Source organism: Atta cephalotes (assembly GCF_000143395.1).
Source record: "Atta cephalotes unplaced genomic scaffold scaffold00019, whole genome shotgun sequence".
In the NCBI taxonomy this organism is placed as follows: domain Eukaryota; kingdom Metazoa; phylum Arthropoda; class Insecta; order Hymenoptera; family Formicidae; genus Atta; species Atta cephalotes.
The window spans coordinates 4,691,231-4,703,611 of NW_012130083.1; the positions used below are offsets into that span (position 1 = coordinate 4,691,231).

A 12,381-nucleotide genomic window follows, 5' to 3' on the forward strand; every position below is an offset into this window, starting at 1 on the left:
AGTCGCAGCAAGCGTCCTGTTCGATCTGGAAGGACGAAGGAAGCACCAGGAGATCCCTTTTCGACGAGTGAGATCCCAGAGATCGTCGATCAATGCGGAGAGCTTGAGAAGTTCTCTTGTCAAGTCTCAGATTCTCGCGTGATTTTGCAGTTCCGCAATTTTATAATTTTAGAATTTTCATAGGATTACATTTTTGAGATTTTTTTAATTCTTAGATCTTTTTTAATGTCTCGAAATTATCCTGCATGTCAGAGAAATTGAAGTCCCGCGATTCCTCAAAGAAAAGTTCCGTTCTTTCTCGTAGATAAAATCTTTATTTTATCTTCATCACAAGAATTTGATTTTCAGATACGCTATTTTATATGTAAAATTCAAATTTGAGTAAAAGTGAGAGTGGCAACTGCCTATAATTACACGGTCCGGTTCATCCCAATTAATGAGTAACAATTTATTTTAATTAATTCAGGTAATAAGAAGTGAAAAGTTTATCAATTAAATGAATTAATTTATGATCTAAGATAATGAAAAATTGAATAAAACTTTCTAATCTTAAGAAAGATAAAAATTCTAAATGACACTTGAATATTTTTATAAATTTAGAAAGACTGGAATAAAATTAACTAAGCATGTTATAAAGATTAATTTAAAAAATTTCAGACAATCTCTTAAAAATATTAAAGAAAACAGAAATTGCAAAAGAAAAGTAATATCGAAATAAATTAATTTGATAAAATATATATAAATGTAGGATTGTTTTTAATGAAACAGAAGTTTAAAATAAAAATGAGGAACTATTTTCAAAGACCGAGACATCCATCGATCCGTCCATATCTTTGACCGATCGAGCTCTTCTTCCTTTTCAATGGAGGTTCGTATTATTAACTGATAAAATGTTGAACATCTCGTTTTTTTCGGTTTTTTTCTTGGACCGTTCACCATTCGCATCAGTCGAGATGTAAATATTGTATTTTCCCCGTTCCTGTCACCCCTTTTTCCTTCCCCATCCCGTGCTCTCGTAACAATAAGGCTCGTACCACGTATATGTAGATCAATTGAAATAAACTGTACGTTGTATATTTTTTATACGCATGTCCAGATTTTATTCAATGTTGCCTGGCTGTACATTGTTATTATATTTATCATAAATACATTAAATGTATTACATATAAATATACTATATGTACTACATATCGTACTTGCTCTTCACGCACTGTACATACAATTGGTCCCCTTTAAACGTCTATTATTAATAATAATTTACGTCTGATATATCTTCGTCTATTGGCAACGCCGAATCAAAATGAAATTTAATAGGAATGTACATCTTTTATAATTTTTTTCTTATTAATTAATTCCTTCTAATTATTTCCTGTATAAAAACATTTGTATTATTAACATGTTGTAATTTATGTTCGTAATTCTTTTAATTTTTATAATTGATATTTTCCTTTAAATTTAAACAATTTCTAAAATTAATATTGTCCTGTGATAATTCGATTTTTTACAGCTATACACATTTTTTTTAATTTTTTGTAAATTTCTAATTAATATCGTTATATCTCTTTGCCAAATTCATTGATTTAAAGTTGCGGATGATTGTCAGGAGTTGTGCCTCCATTTTAAATACCATTTGAGCTGAAAAAGACACATAAATATATAGTTAGAAAATTAAAATATTTGATCTTATATTCTGCATTAATTGAGTTAATACTTCGATTTCGAAAATTTTTATCGATGATATTCAGATTAGATATTTTTTGTTTTTTCAAGTCAAACAAATGTGCCTGATTTGAAGTTTTTAAAACGTAAAGTGTACAAACCAGTGAGGAACTTCGTCCGGGTCCAGACAAGTCAGGCTCACAGAGTCGAATAGTTTTCCATCTCCGCAAGTGAGAAGTCGCGGATGTCCATCAACACAGGTGATCAACCTACCGCAGTCACTCGGTACGGGGAATCTAAAAATCATACCATTTATAAATTTTTGGTTTACGTAAAGAAATATAAAAATCTTAAATTATAATTTAATATCAGTATTTAATAAAAATTGTTCTCTTTAAAAATTTACAGTGAAATATCTATTATTCCGTGACCAAGAAACAATTTAATAATTGCAAGTTATTGCAATTCAAAGAAGCTACGCGATGTTTAGATTATTTTCGTGTCTTGACATCGTTAAATATCACGTTTTATGAATATTGCAATTCATTTTATTAAAATGAAAAGCAAATATCACGTTCATAAAACGTTATAATATTTAATATCAAGGTACGGAGATAAAGCGCAAAAAGTCGCGCAAATAGTTTCTTTGTAAATTTTTCTATTTTTATTTTTTGCATAATTCAAGAGGAAAAAATAAATGTTTATTAACGTGACAAAAAATTAAATATTTGAATAAAACACGCGCGATCTCTTAATTTTTTCGACGACCGGTTTTTAAATTGAAGTACTACGCATAAATGTCTGACATTTAACGACTTCTTTTACTCTCACGATCTTCGATGGCGAACAATATTTTTTTTTTAGTAATTCTTCCTCGTAATAAAAAAAAGAATAGGGAAACGAAGAAAGATAAAAAATTTTATTATACCTTGCGGCAGTAAAATAATTATACACATAATTTGCAACATGATTGCAACCAGAAATTTACAGAGTGCATGAATCATATAAGAATCTGATATGATCAGATTTATGCAAATCTAGATTTTGATTATGATTGTTTGGAATAGAACATAATAAGAGATATTGAGCTATCGGAAATCTCGAATATATAATAATAAGTCACCAGGTTAAGTAATTTTTTGGGAAATATTTAAATTAGATATAATATGATGAAATTAATTGATTTTTTAAATAGAAAAAAGAAACTTTTTTGTATATCATAGAAATTATTACAAGTTTATAGCAATTAAAATAATTAAATTATTAATTATTAAACAAATTATTAATCGATATTGAAAAAAAGAATAACATTGATAAAGTGCTTGTTCCCAAGAGGTTAAGGAATTAAATTCTTATAATCTTCCAAGAAGCGAAGAAAGAAAGAAAGTGTGCGAATTAAAAATGTCGTCTGCCTGGAGTGCATTGACCGCCAGTTTTATTTTCGCGCGGATTTTCTCATTACGAATGATTTCTCGAAAGTACGCGCATCTCGTATATAATCACGTAGCACATACATTACCTCGGATAGGGCCAGAACTTGGCAGCGGGACTGTTGGGGGGCAGCTTGTGCGGGCACTTGAATCCTACTATAGCTTCGGGATTGCAGAAGGGGATGAGTTCATCCGGCCAGACGCACGTATGGGTCTTCGCATTGTAGACTAGACCAGGGTCGCAGTGAGCCTGAAGCGGATCACCGTGGACACATTTGATGTAAGTGGTGCTGCAACTATCGCTCTCCGGATATATACCGAATTGATACTCGCAGCCTGGACTGCTAATCGGCGTATCTGCAAAGAGGAAAACGTTCCTTAAGCAGCGTTCCATTATTAATTGCAAATACTGAAAATTTATAGTATAGATTTTCAGTGCGATGAATAACGGAATGTAATTTTAATTATATTGAGAGTTTGTGAGGTGATTTGAAAATAAACTAAATGCGTTATTCAACAAAAGAAAGAGATTTCTTATTTAAAATTTTTTTTTGTAATATTGCAAAAATATTGCAAAAATAGATAATTCTAAATTCTATAGCCGAAAAAATATATGTTCAATTAACCATTATATTATGATTTTTTTTCCTGCGTGTATAGTAGAGAATGTATTGATCTGCTGTTACGGGTTTTTATTAGCATCAACTTTTTTGGCGCAATAAAATATGAAAAACAAGACTGAAAACTGGAAAGTCACGCGATTGCATCGAGATTAAGCCAGTTGAGATAAGTGATCAAAAGAGATTCACTTGAAAGCGAAATCATAATGATTGACGTTAACGTGACCCACTAAAAATGCCGCCAAAATCACTTGTTTCGTATGACTTTTACTTTCCTGGCATGTTTCTTTCTAATTGACTGATTTTTATTTTCATATAAAATATATGAATACATAATTTTTTATGAAAAGAACAATGATATTGATAATAACATAAATATAATATATATATATATATATATAATAATATTTATATAATACAATAATACGTCAAACTGAATATTAATTTATTCAATTGCAACATATTTTATTTTATACCATTTCTATATTATACTCATATATATATGTATTGGGTTGTCCGGAAAATTCGTGCCGACTAACCTATATAATTTAATAAATGTATACTGTATAATTTAATAAATGTAAAATTTAAATCTTCTGCGTTTCAATTTTCTTTCAAAATCGGCACGAACTTTCTGGACAACCCAATAATATATAGTATATTTTTACATAACATTTATGCCAAATATTCAATATTTTTTTTTAAACGAGATAGGTAAAGATTGTAAAAACTGTTGGGGTAATAATAAAAGTGACAAGTGATTCGAATATCACGAATGCAATGTAATACTTACAGTCAGCCTTGCGATGACCGCAATCGACAGCCCAATTATAATTGCAATGATTATGGATGGCACCGTGTCCGTCAAACAGAAGTCCATTCTCGCAGTATTCGAAGGTCAGCGTGCCATTCGTGCACAAGAAGAAGGCCCCGCAGTCTTCAGGGTGAGCGTAAGCATGAATTCCGTAAGGATCAGGGCATGGCGGGGCATCGTGTAAGAGGGTGGCACCTTGGGCTGTGAAATGAGAGTTTACGTGACAAAAAAGACTTATTCTTCACTAATAATATATAATATCTAATCTTTATTTTTTAAGATGCAATTTAAATATTATTATTAATGTTGTAATATTTCTTATGCTAAAATATTTCTTATTCAAAATGCATACAATTCACTCTCTATATAACATACGTATTGTAATGTATTATATTACTATTGTGAATTGTATAATTTATGATTTTTATATTAACAAATGATTATATTATATAATAATATTATTTCAATAAATAATTATCAAATAATCTAAAATAATTGCATATATATATATATATATATATATATTACTTGTATAAATATATAATATATAATGCTGTAATATATTATAAATATAATAATAAATTATGTTATTTATTATTATACATTATATGTAAATATTTGATATTAATCATTATACTGCGAGTATATAAATATATATGGAGAACAAAATCAAAGTTGTATCATAATTATGCGGAAAAAAATATGTAAAATCTAAAAGTATATATTTGATCTAGTTTTTTCTAAAAGTGACACATTTTGCAACGTATTGTCTTGCTCGAATAAACAAAAACGAAAATATGTATTAATGAAAAACTTTATCGGTTAAGTTTGATTGACTTATCGACTTGAAAAGATTTGATTCGCATGACAGCTTCGCGAATGTCGGTTATCCTTTTTCGCAAACGTGCGTTGCGACAACGGGTGTGTGACGGGCATCATGATTATTTTCTTATACGTATAGAAATGTATTATAGAAAAAAACACAACAAGCACAAACAATTTATAAAATATTAAAATTTTTTTCTTGAAATGGAAACTCGAGACTAAAAAAAATAGTCGATAAATTATTTTTGAAGAAAACCTTGCAGTATAAAAAATAGCACAAAATAAAAAATTGTAAATATATAATGATGTAATATATAATGATGAATTGTAAATATATATGTTACAGATTAAAAAATGAATTATTTCAAAAAAAACATAAATCAAAACATTACAACAATTATTAAAAGATTAGGAAAATGTTAAGCGCAATTTTTTTGAAAAATAAAATTCATTATTAAAAAAATATCAAAAAATCATTCTGCTTCACAATTCGGTTACATCGCTTCGTTACATTTTTCGATCACCTCGGAATGTCCACCGTTATGTCATACACGCAGATCTTAACATATGGTGTCTCGTCGGTGAAAGCCTCGCGGAAGGTGATGTCGCAACCTATCAGGAGTCCATGGAGAAGAAGAAAGTATTTACGCCTGCGAAGAGACAGTCCTCTGTACACAGGGGAAGACAAGAAGCGCATTCCGAGGTGAAGATGCACACGCAATGCGAGGTGTAGGGTCGCGCATAGGCGAGGTGAAGGTAACTACCTCGTGGATTATGGTGGTTGCGGCGGTGGTGGTGGAGGACTTACCATGTGCCAGGACTGCCAGGAGCAACAGCAGGGTCACGCTCCTCGAATAGCTCATCTTTCCGGCACTCAGTTCGGCTTGACTACTGTCTCTGACGGCGAAGTTGACGATTGGCGCGCACTTTAGGTGTCGGCCTCGGTACACCTCCGAACGGTCCCGTCTACTCCCTTCACTCCCTTCACCGCGGCTTTACCAAACCCCACCAGGATCCCCTTGATCGCTGTTGGTTTGCCTACGTGCTCGAGCTACCGACCAGCGGCGCCGAGCGTGATGAATTGTCCGGGTGCCACGCTTGGATCCTTTAGTGTCGCGAGATATATCGATTTGAAGAGAGAAGAGAATTTAAGCTGAATAAATTGCCAAGCTGTTGGAGAAAGTCGAGAAAGAGTTCTTTACAATATGTACAAAACAGATGTATCAGCTAATAAATCCTGCAAAAGTGTCGCGAATTAGCAGCTAATGAGAAAAGAACAATTCTGCCGAGAGTCGGAAGAAAATGGCTGAATATTTTTTGGTTTCTCTTTTGTGGCGGTGAGACATTATAAAATAAATTATTATTTTACGAATTAATTTAATTTAAAAAAAATTTAAATTTAAAAAATAAAGGTTGTCGACACATTGCTGATATAAAGACGCAAATCTATAATAAGGAAAAAAAGCTGGTAATAGTAATTGAATATTGATAAGTTAATTAATTCTAAACGATATAGCAATAATAATAAGTATGTAATAATCATCAGAAAATCGAGAAATCTATTTTTAAGTCGTTTAACACTCTCTGTACGTCTTACATAATCATTTGTATGAAACGAAGAATATTTCTTGACCGTAGAGGAGTGATTCGCGATCATCATTTTTCTAATCATTGTAATCTCTCGCGGCGTCGCGATAAATCGCGAGAGAACGTATCGCGTGTGAAAAGATGACGTTAGACTTAATACCAAAGCACAGTCTTTCTGCACCTCTTGAAATGCCTAAGGATGCAACGTCCTCGACGCAAATACTCTGTACTGAACTATGTTGCACAAGCACGATCGTTATTTTTCCGCATGCTTAATGCCGCATAGTACTTATGCGCTTTCGGTGAACGGTGGTGTAAATGGAAATATTATTGTATCATTCGACGCTTCGCATAAATAACAGTTCGAACGATCGCAATGTGTTTATAGATGTACTTGAAAGATATCGCTATTAATCAAGGGAGCTCTCTCTAATTAAGAAATTATAATTTTAATGACTTTTGTTCAAGTGAATTAAACCCATCTTGAATAGTCATTTTTTTAGGGATTAAATAATATAATAAATATTTTATAATAATATAATTATATAATTATATAGAAAATATCTACCTTGAATTTTTTAATTTATAGTTATTATTAATTATATATATATATATATATATATACATACATACAACTTAATCTTTTATACATGCAATCTTTTGCAACGTTTTAGCTTGCCGAAAAAGGCGCGTTTTTTGACAAAAGAAAATCGAATTTTCCGAAGAAAATGGAATATGATAACAGCAAGGACACATTACGTTAACGGTTAATGCCAAGGCGCTCTTCCTTCTGTCATCATCGGCCACGATGTAATCTACTCCAACTAAATGAGTTATAATTGATGAACGCGTGTAATAACTAAAACGTGCACTCAGATAGATGTATTCTCGATATATTAATATGGTGCGAATATACGTGCACATGAGGCCCCTGAGGTCTTAGCCAGCCTTACGCAAGACCCATCACATACTGGTCCCAAGGAGGAGGGACCCGATTGCTGGATAGTGAAAGCAGCCGAGGCGAGCCAGACAAGTCGACAGATCGATCAGACGTTCGAATTGAAAACCGTCATGATGACGATCTGTTAATTAGTTTAGACTTTCTATGAATCAATTGTTTCTAAAATATAATACTAGAAAAACATAAGAAAAATAATATATATATATCTTGTTTAATAAAGAAATTATATGGTATCCTATGCTTCATTTTCTATTGATATTGATAATAATAGATAAAGAAAAGAAAATATATATTTTATCTTATTTAAGAAAGTATTTACATTGTATATCATGTTTCATTTTTTTATAGTAGTATATTTTTATATCGTGTTTTTTAGCTTTTATTTTATAAATGTACTAGGAACGGAAAATTTATTCTGATCGAATTTTTCGCATTGCAAGCAAAATGTAAATTGTGATATTGTATATTTCGTCAAGCGCTTCACGAATTATGTAAAGAGAAAGGTTGCTATCAGGCAAATGAAGAGAAATTGTTAGCTTGGAAAACTCGTTCGTAGCATGTTGTTTATTGTGCACCGTAAATCTCGCCAAATCGTCAAGTAGTTCTTATAAATAGTTTTTCAATATTCAAAAGTATATAAAATATAAGAAGTATAAAACAAATTTTTAATATTTCACTACAACGAAAATTGCGAAGCAAATACGATGAACTACAAACATTCATTATTTTGTAATTTGTTACAATTCATTTGGCTTTGCTTTTATTAATGTATCAAAAGTTCTCAAAAATAAATGCGACTGAAGGCATAACATCTATAACGTCAGATGTTGCAATGTAATCTTATGACGAATGGGTTAATTAATTCTCACGCTGACATTTGACTCGCCGGAGTGAAATCCAGGATACGTTCGAAGAAGTGATTTTGCGAATATATTTCGCGATGTATTCTGGAGTATTGTGGAGTGAGGAGGTTTTCGACGTGCAATCTTTCGTGTCAGAGAAAGTCATGCTCATTGTAACACACGATAAATATTAATGATTTGACTTACATGATACTAGCAGTTAATATTGAATGTATTATATCAATGGACAAATTCGATAATTATTATACTTTATTAAAGTAATTTTTGAATTTTTGAATTATAACTTAAATTCTTTTTTTTCAATTTAAAAAGATTTAAAAACTAAACGATGTTCTTTATATTTAATAATAGTAATTCCTAATCTATTAACAAGAATCCTATTTATTTTATTCTTAATATTTTTCTGATAATAATACATTATACATTTTATTAAAAATATTAATTTAGGAAACTCTAAATCTTTTCGCATCTTTAGCTTAAATAATTAAATTATTTTTGTCAAGAAGTTTTTCAGGATTTAAGAGAATATTATTTAATATTATTATTTTTGTAATTTTTGTAAAATGATCAAATGTTTTATAATGTTTGATTATTTTATTATTCTTTTATCTTGTATAATTCTCACATACGATAGAACTCGCATGAACATTTTTAATACTTTTGATAAAATGAATCTTTTGAAAAGATGAAACTCCATTAAATATTATTTAATGGAGATAATATAAATATCTTTTTTATATTACTTTTATATTTAAGAACTAGAAGAATTTAAGTTTTATTTTTATTATTATTATATGTATAATTAGAGGGACGAAAATAAATATTGAATTTTATGTTTAAACAATACATCATTATGTTAAGTAAATTTTAATTTTATTATAAAAACAATTAATAACCAATTAAAAAGTTTTGACTAACTTATAAAAATCTCTAAAACAAACTTTAGATTTGTTGACTCCAGATTTGTAAAAGAATTTGTAAACAAATTTCTGGTCATACTCTACATAAAATATACATAATTATTAAGTAATAACATATAATTTTTACATTTATTAAAAATGATATTACTAAAAGACATAACATTTTCAAAGTGAAAGACTTATTTCCCCATTAGAATATAATAAATAAATTCCATTTCTTCAAAGTTATTTAATTGCGGAATTACGGGCGACTGTTTTGCGTTCATGTGCTTTTACAATAAAATTTCGACATAATCGATAATTATATAAAATTGGACCGGTTTGAGCGGAGGATTTATCTAACAGATATTATATAGAACTTGATATCGTCAGCGAAGTTTTCTTTTCGCGGGCGCGGATTAATGATCCGCAACGGCTTTATTACACATTTTCCGAATGCAAATTTGTTTACGTAAAAGGAGAAAGGGGTAGTGATTCGTCGCGGGGAGGGCGAAAGCGCGATCACTCTCGCAAAGATCATGCAGTGACTTTTACATAAGCATGCATATTACATGCATTTATTGTTCCTATGGGTAAAAAGATGAGCATTACACACGTTGCGATTAACTGTGGCACCCTCGCTTCTCCAACTCAATTCTTACGCTTGTAATAGTCCTCGCTGAAACATTGCATTTTGTTATAAAGAACAGTATTTGATGTATTTTTCAAAGTAATAAATAATTTTGAAATTTAGAAAAGAATATTAAAAACAAAGAGAAGTTAGCAAGCAATTATCGACATTTATAATTGACAAAGAATTAAGAACAAGTATTGAGAAATCGATTAAGAACAATAATTGAAAAATCGATCTTAAAATTGATAAGAGAATTTGTTATAAAAAATACACAAATTAGTTAGTATGTATATTAGTCTATATGTATATTATATTTTATATTCTTTATATTACAGAGTAATTTATAATTTGTGTATTTTTTTAACAGATTCTCTTGTAAATTTCTCTTATAAATAATATAAAGAATTTTTTTAATATAACGATCTCTTATAAATAATGTAAAGAATATAAAAATAAAAGAAACTCACCATCCCTGCACGGATTCTGGTTCCGTGCACCTGAAGCTGTCCTCGTTGTATACGGTGCCGGGCTCGCATTGGCCCTTCTGCGGTACTACACCGTTCTTGCAGATGTAGAACTTGGCGCAATCCTCGGGATGCGGATACGTGGGATGCGGCAAGATTCTGCCGGACGGGCCGGCGACGTCGCCGTCCGGGCATACAAAGCCATCGTCCAGGACATCGCGTTTTGCGTTCTCGCATAGACGAGTGGCGTCTGCCGGCCAGACACAGCTCGACATCTTGGGTTCATAGATTAGTCCGGGCGGACAGGGCACTACTTGCACTACTCCATCGATGCAATTGACGAAACGATCACACGCAGTCGGGTCCTCGTGGCTAAAAATGCCGTTTGCCCGCGGGCAGCCCTTGCTTGGTTGCGGCTCCTCTATTCAATTATATAATATATTATTATACGTATAATACTAGTGCATATATATTATTTTTATTAAGTTTTGTATTAGTCTCTCATGTATATTAATTATTTTATAATTGTGATATAGTAGTTTCTATCGAGGTTTGTCTTGAAATTTACAATTACAAATAAAATATATATTTTTTTTAAATTTTAGCGATTAATCACTAGAATGATTAATGTTTAATATAAATATCGATTTCTATAGCAAAGATTTAAAAAATTATACAAAATATTTTTAACAAATATTTTTACAAAGATAAACTTGATTGTAATTTTATTAAATTTATTTTGTTTTATTTTATTTTTTAATAGATTTTTGTTAAACTTTAATTAAAGTTTTCTTTAATTAATTAAAATTGTTTCTGTATGAGATCATGTTATATTATTACTTATGAGAAAACGTAAAAAAAATCGAGACAGAATTCGATTGTCCATTCGTCTAAAAACCGGTTCATATCGAGTTCTATTTTTACGACACTGCTTAATCTGCCATTCTTCCAGTTTGTCGAGTTGTTAAGGGAAATATGCATGAAGTATAAAAGAACTCTCATATATAATTCCTTTATTCGAATACCTATTGGAAAGAATTTTTTTTTCGAATGAAAAATCTTTCATTTTTAAAATAGCATATAAATATAAAATTGAATGAATTGAATGAATGATAGATAACAATAAAGATATTTTTCTGTAAATAGCAAATAACATTTTTATGTATGAAATTATTGAGATTGGCATATAATAATTCAAAGAATTAATTTCTAATCTGAAGAGCAAAACGTCAAGAAACTACGAATTTTTTTTTAATTTATGATAATTGTAATAATCTAGATGAATCTATTGTAATAATTCAGAAGAGGATTTAATAGATTTAGAAAAATTTTAATAATTCGAAACTTACGCAAAACTGTGCGATCGCCGCAAGGTACGTTCGCCGGTATATCGCAGAGTTCCTTCTTGGGATTATCATCCCTGAAGACGAGTCCATCCTTGCAGAGTTTCTCCTCAGGCTGACCATCCACGCAGGCGTAATAAAGATCGCACTGTTCAGGATCGGGGAAGAAACCCTTAGGTTCCGGACATCGGAACTGAGCCCCACTCAAGGTGGCCAGAATTACCAGTGGCAGAAGACCACGAAGAAGCACATGCTTTCCCACTTCCAACATCCTGAAAAGAG

At 30.8% G+C, this 12,381-nt stretch overlaps 2 protein-coding genes across 2 annotated transcripts; both read right to left on the bottom strand.

The window, feature by feature from the left end:
* Positions 1-1,076: 1,076 nt before the first annotated feature.
* Positions 1,077-6,211, bottom strand: LOC105619103. The gene is made up of 5 exons (XM_012200635.1): positions 6,157-6,211; positions 4,503-4,724; positions 3,179-3,446; positions 1,821-1,955; positions 1,077-1,635 (listed from the first exon to the last, which is right to left on the bottom strand). The coding sequence occupies exons 1-5, from the start codon at positions 6,209-6,211 to the stop codon at positions 1,620-1,622; spliced, it is 696 nt and encodes a 231-aa protein (XP_012056025.1). The 3' UTR covers positions 1,077-1,619.
* Positions 6,212-9,781: 3,570 nt separating this feature from the next.
* LOC105619104 lies at positions 9,782-12,381 on the bottom strand. The gene is made up of 3 exons (XM_012200636.1): positions 12,106-12,381; positions 10,760-11,177; positions 9,782-10,337 (listed from the first exon to the last, which is right to left on the bottom strand). Exons 1-3 carry the CDS (start codon positions 12,368-12,370, stop codon positions 10,310-10,312), a joined length of 711 nt encoding a protein of 236 aa, XP_012056026.1. The 5' UTR covers positions 12,371-12,381; the 3' UTR covers positions 9,782-10,309.